This window comes from Quercus suber, unplaced genomic scaffold (assembly GCF_002906115.3).
Source record: "Quercus suber isolate HL8 unplaced genomic scaffold, Cork oak 2.0 scaffold_592, whole genome shotgun sequence".
In the NCBI taxonomy this organism is placed as follows: Eukaryota; Viridiplantae; Streptophyta; class Magnoliopsida; order Fagales; family Fagaceae; genus Quercus; species Quercus suber.
This window is the reverse complement of record NW_027070037.1, coordinates 139,039-158,704: the sequence shown is the minus strand read 5'-3', so window position 1 is coordinate 158,704 and position 19,666 is coordinate 139,039. Positions and strand designations below refer to the sequence as shown.

General features: G+C 34.1%; 2 protein-coding genes across 4 annotated transcripts; both read right to left on the bottom strand.

Annotated features, from left to right (window-relative positions):
- Positions 1-918: 918 nt before the first annotated feature.
- Positions 919-6,336, bottom strand: LOC111990956 (uncharacterized). Of its 3 annotated transcripts, none has more exons than XM_065764914.1 (2): positions 5,699-6,336; positions 919-1,127 (listed from the first exon to the last, which is right to left on the bottom strand). In XM_065764914.1, the coding sequence occupies exon 1, from the start codon at positions 6,274-6,276 to the stop codon at positions 5,713-5,715; it is 564 nt and encodes a 187-aa protein (XP_065620986.1). In that variant the 5' UTR covers positions 6,277-6,336; the 3' UTR covers positions 919-1,127; positions 5,699-5,712. The 3 variants fall into 3 exon arrangements, with proteins under 3 accessions (XP_065620986.1, XP_065620987.1, XP_065620985.1); XM_065764915.1 differs by lacking the exon at positions 919-1,127 and adding an exon at positions 4,034-4,051; XM_065764913.1 differs by lacking the exon at positions 919-1,127 and adding an exon at positions 5,502-5,566.
- A 5,334-nt stretch (positions 6,337-11,670) lies between these two features.
- Positions 11,671-19,046, bottom strand: LOC111990955 (phosphate transporter PHO1 homolog 10). The gene is made up of 13 exons (XM_024022734.2): positions 18,459-19,046; positions 16,274-16,622; positions 16,119-16,167; positions 15,909-15,980; positions 14,980-15,109; positions 14,670-14,790; positions 14,289-14,547; positions 14,023-14,127; positions 13,904-13,948; positions 13,661-13,810; positions 12,655-12,933; positions 12,437-12,573; positions 11,671-12,054 (listed from the first exon to the last, which is right to left on the bottom strand). Exons 1-13 carry the CDS (start codon positions 19,024-19,026, stop codon positions 11,922-11,924), a joined length of 2,397 nt encoding a protein of 798 aa, XP_023878502.2. The 5' UTR covers positions 19,027-19,046; the 3' UTR covers positions 11,671-11,921.
- Positions 19,047-19,666: the final 620 nt, after the last annotated feature.

The following is a 19,666-nucleotide window of genomic DNA, read 5'->3' as shown; positions in this document are numbered from 1 at the left end:
AACTTTCCTTTTCATTGTTGCAGTAATTCCATACTGGTCTCGATTCCTTCAGGTACCAAGACATTTCTTTGACTTAATAAGTTTAGGGATAAAAAAAGAAAAAAGAAACAAGCACAATCATTATATTTATGGTATCATGTTGTAGGAATAGTGGGAAAGAAGATTTGGATTCCTCAAATATTGCTCTTCTTCTTATGATGCTACAAGTTGAATGATAATTGCTTGATGGACATACTCAATTCCCTTTTCGCTTTTAGTGTCTCAGGCGCCTGTATGAAGAGAGAGATCCTATGCAAGGATATAATGGCATTAAATATTTTCTGACTATTGTGGCTGTTATCTTGAGGACTGCTAATAGTCCTGATAAGGTAATGGGTTGGAAATTATTAGTTGGGATTTTCTCAGCCATTGCAGCAATTGTCGCTACATACTGGGACCTTTTTATAGATTGGGGGCTTCTTCAACGTCGATCTAAGAACCATTGGTTGAGAGACAAGCTATTAGTCCCTCACAAAAGTGTATATTTTGGAGCAATGGTAAGAGAAAAAAAAAAATAACTGTAACATCTAAATAGCTTTTGATAGTTGTTATTTATTTTGAAAACTTAAAATAAACATAAAATATAATTAAAAATAAATAAAATATGCTCAAAGATATACATTAATCATTAACTATCTCATACCCATCTGTCTCGTGTCTGTGTCAGTGTCCGTGACTCCATGTGCATGCTTCTTAGCTTTTATCAACATCTAACACAGTAACACTAAAAATTAACTTCGTGACCATGCAGGTGTTGAATGTGTTGCTGAGGTTTGCATGGATGCAGACTGTATTGGGTTTCCAAGTGTCTTTCTTACATAAAAATTCGTTAATGGCCATTGTAGCTAGCCTAGAAATCATTCGTCGTGGCATATGGAATTTCTTCAGGTAACAAAGATTTTATTAAGTCATTTTAGTACAAAAAGTTCCTTAATTTTTGTGATAAACATAAATTTTTAAGCATAATTGCTCAGATTGGAGAATGAACATTTGAACAATGTTGGCAAGTACCGAGCTTTCAAGTCTGTGCCACTACCCTTCAACTATGACGAGGATGAAGATAAAGATGAATAGGTTGTTTCGACTTCCTACATAAATAGGAGTAATATATTATATATAAGATCAAGGAAAATGAGGAAAGTTCAAATTATTCTAAAAACTACAACAGATTTTTTTTTTCATGGGAGTTGTTGACAATTGAGATGGAGGCGCATTAATTTCTTTGTGAAGGCAGTCCATGACCATGACAATCTCACATGATATATTTATGTTGATAATTTCAATTTTTATGTTACTTTTTCCTGAGTAATAATAGATTTTAACCTTTCATCACAAGAACGCATAATTATTGAAGTTTATCTAACCTTATAAAACAAGTTGTAACAGAAATTTTGCTTTTATTACTAAGGTTGTTCTACACTACTATCAATGGATGCTTCCCTCAACACACTATGCCTATCTATAGGTCGATCTGGGTCAAATTTGTGCCCAACTTGGACTCAATCTGACCACTTCGAAAAGGGAAAATCATAACCCGCAACTAACCCAAAATGAGTGTTAGAACTACCGGTTCGGGTCTCATCAGGTGTTAGGTCTACATTTTTGAAGAAGAGTGTGTTTCACTCTTGCTTAATTGATTTTTTTTTTTTCAATTTTTATTCCAATAATCTAATTTTTAATTTAAAAAAAAATGTTAAAATAAGCTAATTTTTAGCTTTTTGCCACAAATTTAATCTAAAAGTTACTAAAAACTAAAAATTATATCTTTTGATAAACACTATACAAATAATCCTTTTCCAAATACATGAATAATGAAAAAAAAAAAATAGAAACAAAAGAATCTTATAGAAAATAGGTTTTTAGTTCAATCATTCTCATTTATAATTTTAAAAATTTCATATTCAACTCTATTTATTAAGAGAGAGTTTAAGCTTCACGTGTGATGAAAAGTGTTAGAATTGTGGTTGTCATAAAATTCACAATTTCCTAATATTTTAATCCACAAATTGAAAATATCTAAGTTCAGTTCTTACTCTCCCGTTTAGTTCTTATGGTACCAAATTAATTTCTGATACCTATGTAAACAAGACAATTATAATCATAATTCATTACAAGCCACCTCCTCACACAGCACATCTCATCCAAACCAGCTCATAAAACTTGAAATTTTGTGTTTACAAATACATTGAGGGCTTTGGTAATTTTTATTTTATTTTTTAACACTCACCAATAAAGAAAAATTTAAGTGTTTCACCATGACTTGCAGATGATGGGAACTTTAAAGTGAAAACGAGAACAAAAATTCTTAGTCATGTTCTTATATTTGCAGACTGTATGAGCATGGTGCAATTTCAGTTCTTTCTTTGCTTGTTCATTGTTGCTTTTGCTTGTTTTTGACAAATGACAAGTTACAAGTGGAGAAGAAGAGGGAAGAGAACATGTTGGCTTCATGAATAAAAAGCTGTTTTTATTTATTAGGGGGAAAAAATAGCTCCTTCATTTATTAGGCAAGACTACTTAGGTAGTCTAAATTAGGGGATGATGATTCCAACTAAATTTAAGGCCAAAATATCATTTTGTTCCTAATATTTTGAGGTTATTGCCAATTTTGTTTATACATTTTGGTTGCAATCATTGGTCCATATTATTTTTAATTTGCAGTCAATTTGGTCCCTACTGTCAATTCATTAACGGAAATTAACTACAAATTAAAAATAATAATGACCAAATTGACTACTATCAAAATGTAGAGACCAAATTAATTGATATCAAAATGTAAGGACTACCTCTTCAGTCCTCACACAGTCCCCTCCAAACTCACCCAACAGAACCCAGCTGAACAAACATCACCCAAAAAAAAAAAAAACTAAAAATGCTGCCCAATCAAACCAAGGCCCAAACTCACTACCCAAACTTAAACCTCATGGCCCAAATACATGGTCCAATCAAATACAGCCCAAGAACCAACCCCATCACTCGCACTAACCAAAGATGGGAACAGTTCTCTTCAAATTACGAAGGACAGCCCATTTATCAATGGAGTGAGCTAGGACATTGTTTTCCCCGTTAGTACAAGTAACAGAGTAACATACCAACAATAGAGTGTGAATAGCAAGTTTCAGGCATCAGTGTGACCCCAAGCTCACGCTTGACAATATACTGCTTCACAGTGACTGTGAGGCCCTAGTGGATAATGGGAATTCACGTATTACAACATGCAGTTGGATCAACTCCCCAAGGTAAAGTTTGCCAACATTTGGACACATTAAACATAAGGCACTATTCTCTGGTCAAGCAAAACTTAGTCATGATCTTTCAAATAAGTCTGATTGCACTGTCCTTTTTCATAGGTGGGGTTCAAACCACATTCAACACTGTTCTATCACTTGAACCCCCAAGTTGATTTCGCTCTCACCATAAATCAAGGTATTTTATGAATTTTCTTGCATTCTCTTCAAATCATAACATCCATCTACAAAACAGTTATTGATTTGCAAAACCTTTGAAACAGGACACGTAAAACATGAAAGAACCCTTCACCGAACACAAAGTTCGATAAATTTAAACAGCCATATGGAAGCACAGTAGAATACTAAAAAAAAATTCCTGCCTTTATACGCGCAAATAGGATCCCAACCCCAGGTAGGAAAAGGTGCTTGGCAGATCATTCTTAAATCCCAATGGCCAAGATTTTTGAAGAAAAAACCATGTTAAAAATGCATAACTAGACAATCACAACAAGCACTTCCTCATCATCACAATCAACAAAAGCATCAACCCAAATTTACCAGATAACATAATTTGGAGATCATGATCCATGCAAAGAGAACATAAAAAAGCACTAATGCACAGTCCAATTTCCTGAATATCTAAGAACTTTGCAGTTGACCAGTAGAATAACCTTTATATAATTTCATTTTCAACTTTTCATATATAAGAAAACCTCATGAGCACAATCTGTCGGTCTCTGCTGCACACAGCATGCATTCAAATATGCAAGCTTAATTTCAACCTAAAAACGAGAATATCCAAAGGGGGAGTTTTTTCATTAAAAAAAATGTACTGATAAAACCTGAAAAATTACTGAAAAAATCTATCTTACAATTGTAATCTAGATAATTCTAGAACAGTGCCCTGGACAGCATCAGTAAAACAAGATGCAGGAAGTGGCAGGAAATGAGGACATCAACTTATCGAACTTTGAAAATCAATAGCAAATTTATATGAAACAAAATACAGTATTACTGAAGAAAAATATTGATTATACCCCATTGTTAACACAGGTCAAATAACCAATTTGAAGCAAACAAATAAAATTGAAGCAATGCAAGGAACACTAATCTATGGCAAAAGACCAGGAATTTGTTCAGGTTGAGGATTCACATGGAAAGCATTAGCCATATGGGCGTGGTTAAAATACTAATCTCTCCTAAGCAAAAATATAATATTCAACCAAGTTGCCTAAACAAACATGTCTGCATAGACACAATAAAAGCATCCAGAAACAGGTGAAGTGTGGTAAAAATACAAAATAAATGTCCACATCAAGCAAAGATATTGATCTTACACCCATTGTTAACACATGTTGACTTAGCAGTAAGTTGTGAACAAGCATGTTGAACTGAAATGGTACAATGGACACACAACTCCCACATAAAGGGAAGGATCAAAAAAGGTTCCAACACACTAAAATACAAAATAGTCTCCACTAACAAGTAGGATAAGTCTGCACTCACGGAAAGAATTAGACACCGTATGAGCATGGTTAAAGTACTAAACATCTAAACAACTAACAGTAAATCAAGAAATTGCACAACAACATGCCAACGAACATTAGAAGGGCATCAAGTAAGAAACATTTGAAGCGTGTCTAAGCATGGAATAAGGAAATTTATGGACAACCCATGGAAAGGGAAAACCTTAACAATTCCTTAGGTGTGTACCTCAATAGTGTTGCCTGGTCTCCTTTACGAGGAGAACAAGGTTTGAATCCCGCTCCCCAACTTATTGTAACAATTAAATTATAGTAAAATAAATAATAAATAAAAACCATCAATTAAATTCAACCAAGGCCAATGCAACACAAAAGGTGTCATCTATGGAACTGTACTTAAGTTTTGCTCCAACGGAAATTGATTCACCAAAATGTACTTACCCAACAAAGTAGCAACACTGTTTTCATTATCTACTCGAATATACCAACATAATGAGAAACATAATCAACGAAGCGAAGTTAACTAAAAACACTTCCATTAATCGAGACTTCCTTAATTGCCTCAAATCATGTCTTTTGAGTTCTAAAACAGAATCAAAAAGGCAACTAACCCCATCAAATTATCAATTAGAAGTGGTTTCTTTCTCTTTCACCTTCTCAACATTATAAAAATCCGACCATTACCAACACCCGAAAAATCATAAATTTGTAAATACCAACATAAGAACATAATCAACAAAGAAAAAAGTTGGCTTAAAAAACACTTCCCATTTATCAAGATTTCCTTAATTGCCTATAACCAGGCCTCCATATCTGGAACAAAAAACTCCGAAAAATCATGTCTTTTGTACTTTTATCACCGCGGCTCATACCGCACAAAATAGCAGCCAAAAAAAAAAACTACTAAATTTTGAGTTCTAAAACAGAATCAAAAAGCAAACTAACCTCATCAAATCATATCAATTAGAAGCAACTTCTACTTTCTCTCTCTCTTTCTCTTTCTCTTTCTCGTTCTCCAATTCCTTGAGGACTTCTTCCTTGGCCTTCTTCTCGGCTCGGATAATCGGCTCGTAATAATCGGCGTGAGCTTCCATACACCTGGTCAACGCGGTGGTGATCTCGGCACACTTGTCCACAATGTCCTCCTTGCTCTTCTCCGCCTCTTCGATGCACTTCTCCCAAGCTACGAAGCTGTCCTTGCACCCACCGCCTTTCATGAACACGCAAAATCCACACTCTCCTTCTTCTTCTTCGTCTTCGTCTCCTTCATCTCCGTCTCCTCCATCGTCTTTGTTTTCGACATTATCAGAATCCTTCGTCGCCGATTGACTCGAATCTTCCAGAGCTTTCTCTTTCTCTTTGTCTTGGCCTAGGGTTTTGGGGGTTTTGGAATCGGAATCGGACATTTTAGGGTTCGGTGAGTTAGAATCGGAGGGAATCGGTGAGTTGGGAGACGAGTCAACGTTGGCGTGAGTTTGTTGTTGTTGTCGATCGCTAGGGATTGATGAGGAAACGCCTCCCATGGCTTCTTGCTTTTGCTTAAACCTCCTAAAAACCCCCCTTCCAAATATGCCTTTTTTATTTTAAATAAACTACTATTTTTTCAAAAGCTCATATTTATATAATTTTTTCTTTTCAAACTCAAACTCTTTTTTCAATTACTATTTTTTAGTAAATCTATATATATATATATATAATTAAAAAACTTGAATTTATCAGAATCCTTCGTCGCCGATTGACTCGAATCTTCCAGAGCTTTCTCTTTCTCTTTGTCTTGGCCTAGGGTTTTGGGGGTTTTGGAATCGGAATCGGACATTTTAGGGTTCGGTGAGTTAGAATCGGAGGGAATCGGTGAGTTGGGAGACGAGTCAACGTTGGCGTGAGTTTGTTGTTGTTGTCGATCGCTAGGGATTGATGAGGAAACGCCTCCCATGGCTTCTTGCTTTTGCTTAAACCTCCTAAAAACCCCCCTTCCAAATATGCCTTTTTTATTTTAAATATACTACTATTTTTTCAAAAGCTCATATTTATATAATTTTTTCTTTTCAAACTCAAACTCTTTTTTCAATTACTATTTTTTAGTAAATCTTTATATATATATATAATTAAAAAACTTGAACTCCTCTATTTAGTATCAATAAAAAAAATTTTAGCAAAAAGTTAAATAAGCTATTTTCAAACTGAAAATTTGATATTTTTATCTTATTTTGAAGTGGGTCAAATAAGTTGGATTAAGTATAAAGTTTATCTAACAATGAACATCTAAAACTAAAATTTAGATACTACTAGTATTTAACAGTTATCAAGTTGTTTATTTGATATATTTTAGTGTTTTTATTTTTTCATTTATAGAAACTAGTTTTTAAATAAATAAATAAGATATATTTGTAATTTATATTGATAATTAGGTCATTCAGCTACCTACTATAAAAGTATAAAACCCAAACCCTTTTAAACCTTAGCAAATTTAAAAGTGTGAACCCAAATCCACCGTAAAACCTTTTTAGAAAATCCCAAATTCTTACTATTTGAGTTATATAAAAAAAAAAATTTCATCACTGGTTTCCCAAGAAAAAGAAAAAATCCATCACCAGTTCACCACTAAAGCTACATACGACCAAATTTTTTTTTTTAAAGATATATCTGATAAAAATTAAATCTTCTATAACAAAAATCTTAGTGATAGAAATAAAGCTTATTACTAACAGTTGATGAGGAATATTATATTATTTAGAATTGTAGTTTTAAAAGGAAATTGCAATTTGTTTTATGGTCAGTAAAAAAAAAAAAGTGCAATTCCCTCAGACTAAAATTGTATGGAAAAAGTAGATTTTTCTGATTTAAATAAATAAATAAAAAGAGTCCCACGGAAATAAATAAATTTAATGGTCAACTATCAGAAATTTATTTGAGAGAACCATTTAAAACGTGGTTTGTTCAGAGCGTCACGCAAGACTGTTTTTTCTTGAGGCGTAAGTCATTACACGTGGTTTGATCCTAGCCGTTCAATTTTGGGGCCAACAAACATGGGCCGTCAAATTCTAGCCCAATTCCATTTCCCATCACGTAAGGCCTGCTAGGCCTCATGAAATCATCCTCAAGCAATGGTAAGGAATTTGCCTCATGAGTCATGGCCTTGGTGCTCTATAAATGGATGTATCCGAAATTTTGATGTGATGCTTAAGAGACTGTTTAATGTTTATGTGTTTTAATGCAATGGATTTAAATTGCACATGTGAGAACAATACTCTAGTACACTGACCAATTTATGTGTTATCATCTTAATGGGTTCAGTGCATTAGAGCACTGGACGCAAGCTAAGTCATTTATAATAATATGTTATAGTTGCGTGATATGAATTAAAAAGTTGTTGGACAAAGTCAAATTTTGATTATGCTTAGTTTAGTACTTTGAAAGGGGGGAAAAATTGTTGCAAAAAGTGAGAGAAGGGAAGGGGGATTCAAATCTTAGTTTTTCTTATAAGAGAGACTAGACTATGTCATTGAGTTACAAAACTCTTGTTAATAATGAAGATCTTCTCTATCGAGCTTGGGTATTATATCTATATGATCAAATGCAAGAGCATAATCTACGACATATCCATTGGATTAGCCCTCTCTCTTATGTATATATCTGTTATGTGCTTGAGTATGTGTGTGACAATTTGAGCCTATTAAGCAAAAGCAAATGATGATTTGCAACTAATGGTAGGTTTTACTAATTAATTTAATCTATAATAGTTTTATTGTGTATCCAGTTTTGGATTTCACAGTGCTTCAAATTTATCAACACCCAATACAATTTGTATGTGTTTCTATTGTTGAAGAAGTGATTTTGCACCTTTTAGCTCTTTGAATAGCTAGGAAGTTAGTTTTGCAAGTAAAGAGCAGAACGTTGTCGCCCACAATTTAGTTCAATGGGCTTTCTTTTGTATAGATCAGGGCCCATTTCCATCTTCAATGCCCTTATTAGTTGAGTTTGGGCTTTGTAATCTTAGAGGGCGTTTGGGTTTGGGTTCGGCGTCTACGTTTATCATTTCAGCGTTTTTTTTTTCTTCCTGCATGTGAACAGTAACTTCACATGAATTTACTGTACAGCGACAAAAATTGCTGTTCACGCACTGTTTATGTAATAAAAAAATATTAAAAATAGATTCTACAAAACTATTCATACATTTAAAAATTATTTTACTACAGTATTTTCAGTTTTTAATTTTCAGTTTTCAGTTTCAGCAATAATAAATTCAATCCAAACGGACCTTTAGTTTTTTGAAATAATAGTATTTATTGAACAAAAAAAAGAAAAAAGAAAAAAAAAAGCATGCACCATGACGATGGAATGGAATTTTATACTAATGAATAGAACTTGTGTGTGCATTCTCTGTGCTACAGGCCTTGTGATGAATCGTAACAACTTTGAAGCATTTTCTTAACCATAAGAGTATGGGATATGAAATTTTCTTAATTATCTTGTCAAGGTCATCAAAGAATGAAGTGACTCAACTTTTTTTTTTTTTTTTTTTTAAAGTTAAATGAGCTATTTCCAAACTGAAAATTTGATATTTTTATCTTATTTTGAGGTAGGTCAAATAAGTTGGATTAAGTATAAAGTTTGTCTAACAATGAACATCTAAAACTAAAATTTAGATTCTACTAGTATTTAACAGTTATCAAGTTGTTTATTTGATATATTTTAGTGTTTTTATTTTTTTCATTTATAGAAATTAGTTTTTAAATAAATAAATAAGATATATTAGTAATTTATATTGATAATTAGGTCATTCAGCTACCTACTATAAAAGTATAAAACCCAAACCCTTTTAAACCTTAGCAAATTTAAAAGTGTGAACCCAAATCCACCGTAAACTCTTTTTAGAAAATCCCAAATTTTTACTATTTGAGTTATATAAAAAAAATTTCATCACTGGTTTCCCAAGAAAAAGAAAAAATCCATCACCAGTTCACCACTAAAGCTAAATACGACCAATTTTTTTTTTTTAAAGATATATCTGATAAAAATTAAATCTTCTATAACAAAAATCTTAGTGATAGAAATAAAGCTTATTACTAATAGTTGATGAGGAATATTATATTATTTAGAATTGTAGTTTTAAAAGGAAATTGCAATTTGTATTATGGTCAGTAAAAAAAAAAAGTGCAATTCCCTCAGACTAAAATTGTATGGAAAAAGTAGATATGTTTTCTGATTTAAATAAATAAATAAAAAGAGTCCCACGGAAATAAATAAATTTAATGGTCAACTATTAGAAATTTATTTGAGAGAGCCATTTAAAACGTGGTTTGTTCAGAGCGTCACGCAAGACTGTTTTTTCTTGAGGCGTAAGTCATTACACGTGGTTTGATCCTAGCCGTTCAATTTTGGGGCCAACAAACATGGGCCGTCAAATTCTAGCCCAATTCCATTTCCCATCACGTAAGGCCTGCTAGGCCTCATGAAATCATCCTCAAGCAATGGTAAGGAATTTGCCTTATGAGTCATGGCCTCGGTGCTCTATAAATGGATGTATCCGAAATTTTGATGTGATGCTTAAGAGACTGTTTAATGTTTATGTGTTTTAATGCAATGGATTTAAATTGCACATGTGGGAACAATGCTCTAGTACACTGATCAATTTATGTGTTATCATCTTAATGGGTTCGGTTCAGTGCATTAGAGCACTGGACGCAAGCTAAGTCCTTTATAATAATATGTTTTAGTTGCGTGATATGAATTAAAAAGTTGTTGGACAAAGTCAAATTTTGATTATGCTTAGTCTAGTACTTTGAAAGGGGGAAAAAATTGTTGCAAAAAGTGAGAGAAGGGAAGGGGGATTCAAATCCTAGTTTTTCTTATAAGAGAGACTAGACTATGTCATTGAGTTACAAAACTCTTGTTAATAATAAAGATCTTCTCTATCGAGCTTGGGTATTATATCTATATGATCAAATGCAAGAGCATAATCTATGACATATCCATTGGATTAGCCCTCTCTCTCATGTATATATCTGTTATGTGCTTGAGTATGTGTGTGACAATTTGAGCCTATTAAGCAAAAGCAAATGATGATTTGCAACTAATGGTAGGTTTTACTAATTAATTTAATCTATAATAGTTTTATTGTGTATCCAGTTTTGGATTTCACAGTGCTTCAAATTTATCAACACCCAATACAATTTGTATGTGTTTCTATTGTTGAAGAAGTGATTTTGCACCTTTTAACTCTTTGAATAGCTAGGAAGTTAGTTTTGCAAGGAAAGAGCAGAATGTTGTCGCCCACAATTTAGTTCAATGGGCTTTCTTTTGTATAGATCAGGGCCCATTTCCATCTTCCATGCCCTTATTAGTTGAGTTTGGGCTTTGTAATCTTGGAGGGCGTTTGGGTTCGGCGTCTACGATTATCATTTCAGCGTTTTTTTTTTTTTTTTCCTGCACGTGAACAGTAGCCTCACATGGGTTCATTGCGCAGCGACAAAAATTGCTGTTCACGTACTGTTTATGTAATAAAAAAATATTAAAAATGAATTTCAGGATACTATTCATACATTTAAAAATTATTTTGCTACAGTATTTTCAGTTTTTAATTTTCAGTTTTCAGTTTCAGCAATAATAAATTCAATCCAAACGTACCCTTAGTTTTTTGAAATAATAGTATTTATTGAACAAAAAAAAAAAAAAGAAAAAAAAAAAAAAGCATGCACCATGACGATGGAATGGAATTTTATACTAAAGAATAGAACTTGTGTGTGCATTCTCTGTGCTACAGGCCTTGTGATGAATCGTAACAACTTTGAAGCATTTTCTTAACCATAAGAGTATGGGATATGAAATTTTCTTAATTATCTTGTCAAGGTCATCAAAGAATGAAGTGACTCAACTTTCTTTTTTTTTTTTTCTTTTTTTGAGAAAGAAGTGGCTTAACATGAGCTAGTCCAGCATTCAGATTGGCTAAGAACCACAGATCATACTGGCTTTTATGGCTTGTTCCTCCTCCAAGTTAACCAGCATATATGATGGGCTTTTTGCCCATCATGGAAGGTGGAAGGTTTGCTGTGTACATATCGAGATATCAAAGACTTTATGAAGCTTATCAAGACTATAGATCATCCTCAAAGCAAGGTGTTTGTATCATAGCCTTGGTGCACAATTGTGTGTTTATTTGTGTTGATGCTCAATCATTCTTGTCATCATCGTCGTTGTCGTCGTAGTCATCATCATTGTCAGTCTCATAATAACTGAAAGGAAGTGGGACTGACTTGAATGCGCGGTACTTGCCCACATTGTTTAAGTGCTCGTTTTCCAACCTGATTGAATAAACAACCCAAGGTTCAAGCACACACTGTTATTAATTTCTGCTGTAACAAATGGCTAGAGGACTAATAAATCTAATACGTGCAGTCATCATATGTTGCACAAAATCTTGACAGACCGATAGAGTAGACATTTGCTTAATAGGTTTTGAAACCACAACTCACTCTCCATCCTATTCTTACAGGGAGAGGAGTTGCAATTTGAGCTCAAATTTACTGGCAAAATAGTGGATCATTCAATCTCTTTGCTTTAATGATCACAATTCTTATTTGTGTTTTGTGCCTGATGCAGCAAGAATTGGCAGGATTTTAGTAGAACTGTAGAACAAAAGCATACCCAACAAGCATGCATCCTGATTAGAAAAAGGCACAATACCTGAAGAAGCTCCAAATGCCACGACGGATAATCTCTAGGCAGGAAAAGATGGTTATTATGGTCATCTTATGAAGGGAACGCAATCTGAATTCTAACACCAATTGCATCCACGCAAATCGCAGTACTATATTCAAGACCTGCAATGAAAGCCCACAAACAAATTGGATTAATAGGACAAATAATTTTCATGTCTCTCACAGCCAGTCACCGAACAATACCATAGCTGCAAAGTAGACACTCTTGTGTGAAACTACAAGTTTATCTCTCAAATATTTGTTCTTTGACTGCCTTCGCAGAAGCCCCCAGTCTATGACAATATCCCAATATGTATTTATTAGTGCTGCAACAGAGGAGCTGACTAAAGCTAACACCATCCAGGTCATTCCCTTCTTTAGTTCAAAAGCTGTCCTAATAATAACTGCAACAATGGTCGAGAAGTACTTCAAACCATTGTACACATGCATTGCATCTTTGTCTTCACACAACCGACGAATGCACTACAAATTAACAAATACTTTCCATCAGTATGCTTAACTTTTTTTGAATGCTTAAATGTTTACTAAAAGATTTGTTTTACTTTTGTTAAAAGAAGGACGAGTATTTAGTCCTGCAATGGATATGGATGCATGACCAGAGTAGGAAATTGGATGCAGAGCAAATGCAGTGTCTGAATGGACCATATTTTGCAAGCTCATTCCTAACAAGGGGAGCAAAATCCTCCTAATGTTCTCCATGATCTCTGTTTGTGAGTCACTAGAATTGAAATGATACATGCTTGAATGGAAACATGATAGATGCAATTATAATTGCCACACCTTTTTAGTATAAATCTGGACAGTCGGATGGTACAAATCAGTGAATGATATATGTGGATGAACCAAAGGTCAAGTGTAGTGCTAGCCAAACAGCAAGCCAGCCACTGTTAAGGACTAGCAAAAACTCATTTTTGAAACGTATGACACAAAGGTGGTTTTAGTGGTGCTAGCTGAACAGAGACATGAGCACGCTGTGTCGATGCATGGCAATTCTGTATTCAGAAATTCTCATCTGGTCTAGTCAGAGAATCACCCAAGTATGCCAGGGATAAATAGTATTGAAAGGAACACTGTGGACATTAGTTAAGCTTAGAACTATGGGTTTCCATCTCAGATACAATTCTACCATGCAGCATAATTAGTATATACTTAAAAGTCAACACACAGAAAAGAACAGGTTTATTTATACCTGTAGGAACCGCAGCCAATACGGTATTACAGCAACAATGAAATAGAAGGTATTGTAGACGCCATGACTAAGACACTTGCTTTGCCTCCTTGAGTACTCTCCCAAACTATAGTAGCAAATGTATAACTCAAAACTTCGAAAGGCCGGGACCTGAGGTCAAACAGCAGCAAACAGCATAACAATAATACAATGTCATAGATCCTTTAGTTATTGCAGCCATTAAAATGAATGAGAATATCAAACCTGGCTTGTAAGCTGGTCTGCCAAGAAAAAATCTGGTAGAGTGACCTGAAAAGAAAGACGATAAAAAATGGTATCTAATTCATCTTAACAATGTTATCTAGTTATTGACATTCCATTACCGGGTAGAGAGGAGCACAAATACAGCGGAAAATACATTTAATGAAGAAGAAACGACTTGAACGGTATAAAATGTTAAGAGGGCAAAAGGTGACGAGAAGCACAAACTGCACAACAGAAAGATTGTAGTTAATATGGGAGTTCTAAAATTTATGCGTGGCAAAATGCTAAACTTCAGTGAGAAAAGAAAATAAGCAATATCAGCAGTTAAATGACACTCAAGTTTAAAGCACTCTAAGGGAAAAAATTTCTACATTAAAAATCTTACAATAACCAACACCAGAGGAACCAGTTCAGTGATTGTCTTGTAGTCTCGAGTACTTGAGTCCATGTCCAGCTGCAAGTTTGCTAGGAAACCGGCTGATGCAAGTACTGCAAGACCAGTGCCGAGGAGAAAAACTTCTCGATAGCCCAACTCAGTTCCTCGCTTGAAACCAAATATAAATGGATAGTTGACCCGATAACGTCTCCAGAAGTATATGTTGGCTGCATACATGAGCATATGTAGCACAATATATGCAAATAAACTGCAACGAAATTAGCTTGTGTCAAAGAGGAAACAAAGGCTGAACTATAAAGTTGGAAGGGTGCTTTATAAGTGCAAACTCATGGATAAGTAAATAGAAGTTTCAGGAAGGTCCTTGGTTACGTGTATAGTGGGAAAATGTTTTCCATGTACTGGGTGCCCTCCTCCTTATCCATAAGATTATGAGCTTCTATTCTTAAAACAATAGCAACCAAAAGAGCAATTGAGCAACCCAAAAAGAAACCTACAATTATCAAGAAAAAATAAAGGCTGATTAATGCAGGCATCAGAACCACTGCTACAATTTATCCTCACAAAAGCATTGAAAATAACAAAATGTGAAAGCCATGGTATAAAGAATTGAAGCAATTTTGGTTGAATTAGTTCTGATAATTGATTAGTGGAAGGAAAAAAAAAAGTGTTTATCATGTACCTGAAAAAAATGTTACTCTATGCCTTTCTCTTTTAGCTTTTGGTCTCAATAACTTCATACCTTCTCTACGATTTGATTTTGAAAAGTTCTTGATGAATGTAGTCTCCACCCTCTCCAGGAGACCAGTAACCTACAATTAACAAAGTGATCCAACTAGTTCACAGTAAAATATGGTTAAAAGAATATGATTTGACTGTCTGTGGTATCACACCAAGACACTAGCCAACATATTTGGCACCTTCAATATGGTCATATTCTGAGTCAAAGTAAATTAGTATTTGAACTTTTGAATGTGGATGTGGATAGATAAACAGTATTTGTGCAAGATATTCTAACCGATTGTAAACCATCATTTAGCAATTTGCCTCTCTAAAGCATTCCATTATAAACGGTCTTTTGAAGAATATAAAAGTTTCATGTTGGTTGTGTTCATATTTTGCTCCCACCCGGAACCAATATATATTTAACCAAAGTTGAGATTGCTAGCAAGACCAAAATCAGGGGAACCTCTGCATTCATTAATTCAATGTATTTATAGGTAACTTCATTTTTTTTTTTAATATCTAATAATTAAGAATAGGCAAAAAACTTAAATCTACGAAACCACTAATGCAGACAGGGAGCAAATATAAAGGGACTATCCCTAGTTATGTAATCAAGGAATTTTATGTTTTTTTCAAACCCAACCATCTCAGATTTGATGAGTTCTCTTAGAAATTTTGTTTATTATACTAGACTCTGATGAATTTTATTGAATGATTACTCTCCAAGCCTGGCTTGGATTGTCAAATGTGTTTTTGATATTGTCATTTCAACAAATTTTGAAATCTGTGGCATATTCACTTTTCATAATACATTATACATGCATATATATAATCCTATGTATGATTCACCAATATTATGATTGAACACAAATAGATAAAAGAAACCTCATCAGAATTGCCAAGGTAAGAGTCATCCACTACTCTCATGTATAATCTGGCAGCTCTCCTTGATGTGATCTACATAAGTTAAACATTTCTCATTAGGATACTATTATATCAAAATGAAATTTCTATAATATTTATTTGACTAACTTATATAAGAGTATGCAACTCAGGAATCTAAAGAACAATATACTTGTTAAGTGTGCATCTGACCTTTTCATACTTTTTCATGATCTTGGAAAACGCTGCAAGATTCATAAAGCTGGTCCATCCATTTGCAAAAGTGAATAAGCACAAAATAATCAAATGAAATAAAATGCAAGACCTTGCCTTATGCAGACTGCAGACACCCATTTACAGTTTATCACCTGTAGTGCTTTAGTAGATGGAGCTTGTGGTAAAATTCAACGAACACATGTCTCAGACGTTCTTCAACTTTTCTCAGCTCCTCTTTATTAAAACTCAAGTCCTCTTCTTTGGAATCCTTGAAAACGCCTTTTATGGTTGAAATTGGAGATTCAAGCGTATTGTTAATCTTCACGTGCCCAAGAATTTTTAGGGGATCTTCTTTGTAGTCATCCTTGTTCACCTCCTCCCTGTGATCACAACCACAATCGGCAGTGCTAACTGAATTGACTTCTGGACCAGCAGTAGACTCTTCTTGTTGATGATCATCATTCGTATCTACTTCAGGTATCAAACCCACATACTCCCTTCCTGTACATTTGGTGAACAATCATATATTTGAAGGATTAATAGATACTTCTAGGAGATGATTATTACTCAATTGAACTCAGAGACTCATATCCATATGCATCATTCCATACGATTGGCAGTAAATCATACAATAGATATGACATGGCCTCCATTCTTCAATCAAGCTACCTATGACTTGATTCCAAAACTAGTGCTCCAGTTTTGTAGGATGTGGAGTAAACAATAAAGTACCAACAAGCTGCTTATTAAATATCCTGAATAAAGTACATTCCAAAGCTCTTGTGCCCTAGTTAAACTTGTATACTAATTTCACTGCTTCCAGAAAATGGACTGAGTATTACTTGTCAAAAATACTCTAAAAATCTTCCCAAATTATTAAACAATTACCACTTAAAGCTTGATTTTAAATGATATGAGGTAATGAAAAGTTGCAAATGCATTTAATTTTTGTATTAGAGGCCAGGGGCCCGTTTGATTTGTATTTTCAAACAACATTTTTTAGTTTTTAAACAGCATTTCACACATTTCAACACACTTTTTCACCCATACGTATTTCAAAAAACTACAAACAACAATTTTCAAACTACTTTACCAAACATCCCCCAAGCCTTGATGTAATGGCAAGTGTCTTCCACCAAAAGTGACCAGTCGCAAGTTCAAGCTAGAAATCAGCCTCTACAAAAAAGAGTGGTGGTTAAGGCTACCTACCAATCACTTGATTACCTCTCCTAGACCTTCCAAAGTTTATGCATTGAGTAAACCTTTTTTTTTATTTATTTTTTATTTATTTATTTATTTATTATTTTTTTTTTTTTTAAGTTACAATGTTACTCATGCACTCATACTCCCTTCCTGTACATTTGGTGAACAATCATATATTTGAAGGATTAATAGATACTTCTAGGAGATGATTATTACTCAATTGAACTCAGAGACTCATATCCATATGCATCATTCCATACGATTGGCAGTAAATCATACAATAGATATGACATGGCCTCCATTCTTCAATCAAGCTACCTATGACTTGATTCCAAAACTAGTGCTCCAGTTTTGTAGGATGTGGAGTAAACAATAAAGTACCAACAAGCTGCTTATTAAATATCCTGAATAAAGTACATTCCAAAGCTCTTGTGCCCTAGTTAAACTTGTATACTAATTTCACTGCTTCCAGAAAATGGACTGAGTATTACTTGTCAAAAATACTCTAAAAATCTTCCCAAATTATTAAACAATTACCACTTAAAGCTTGATTTTAAATGATATGAGGTAATGAAAAGTTGCAAATGCATTTAATTTTTGTATTAGAGGCCAGGGGCCCGTTTGATTTGTATTTTCAAACAACATTTTTTAGTTTTTAAACAGCATTTCACACATTTCAACACACTTTTTCACCCATACGTATTTCAAAAAACTACAAACAACAATTTTCAAACTACTTTACCAAACATCCCCCAAGCCTTGATGTAATGGCAAGTGTCTTCCACCAAAAGTGACCAGTCGCAAGTTCAAGCTAGAAATCAGCCTCTACAAAAAAGAGTGGTGGTTAAGGCTACCTACCAATCACTTGATTACCTCTCCTAGACCTTCCAAAGTTTATGCATTGAGTAAACCTTTTTTTTTTTTTCTTTTTTATTTTTTTATTTTTTTTTTATTTTTTTTTTTTTTAAGTTACAATGTTACTCATGCACCCAATTAGTCTTGAACATGTGACCAGAGGCTCCAATTGTATTAAGTGTCATTCTACAATCTTCTACCATTGTTATAATTACCCACTTGGATGCATGTATTCCTTATATATATCTATGCACAATCTTTCTTTAGTCCTGCATTTACCTGGATTCCTGTCTCGGCTGCAAGTAGTGCTTGTTGGGGGCATCTTCGAAGAGACATTGGAAAGATAACATCTCTTAAGACTAGAGCCATTGAGATCAGGGTTTTCCACCTTTACTCGCAATGCAATGAAAGCATCCATTTGTTTATTCAAGACATCAGCTTCATGCATCAGTGCCTCCACCTTGTCCTTGTAAAAATTACAGACCTTGTTGAGTTCTTCATCAAGTTTTCTGAAAAACATTACCTCAACCTCTCCTCCTTCTTCAGACTGCCTTAGGAACTTGGTCTTGTAAATCTGTCCAGAACCATCATGCTGCAATGTGTTAACATCTATAACTTGGTCCTCAATATCTCCCTTACTTGGAAGATTGCTGGACTCTTTGTGCAGACCACTGAAGGTTTTGTCCACTGTTGGTTTCTTCTGTAACGCCTTATTGTGGGTTGCTGGATGCTTAGTCTGCTTGTAACCCCTCACCTCTCTTAGTATTCTTTTTAGTCCATTATAATCCATATTGGCTTCTGTCCACTCCGGCACCATTTGTTTCTTGAACTCTTTCCCAAACTTCATCTTGACCCTTCTATGTTAGTATAGTTTATATATTCTTTTCTCCTTTCACAAGACTTATTTTATAATCTCTCTTGTAAACTACCAAAAACCGCTTTAAGCTAAACAAGTTACAAAATGAGAATCAGAGTATAGTCCTTCATAATAAAAATCTGGGAATTTAGAAGTGTTACTAGCGTATCAGCAAGAACATAAAAAAAAGTGTATAATCTAACCAAAGAAGAAAAATAAATAATTGCACAAAGAAAGAACAAGTAGGATCCAGCCAAAGCTAAAATGGGTAGAATTCACTTCTAAGTTCTAACATCAATATAAACATATATAAATGGCAATCAAATTCAATAACTACAATACGTGGGTTGGGGGGGTGGGGGAGGGGGGATTCGAATTGGGTTCTAGGAGACCAGACAATAGCACTGAGTTACAAGGCTCTTAGCATATATAAATGCCAATCAAGAATTCATTAATAATCACTAATAGTTTTTTTTTTTTTTAACATAGGTAGATAATGTGGAGAGAGATGTGAGGTTCAAACCATAGACATGAAATATCACAAAGAATGCCATTACCACTAGTTTATCTCATGTACCCATTAATAGTTATCAAAAGTATACAATTGTTTATAGTTTTATAAACACCAATG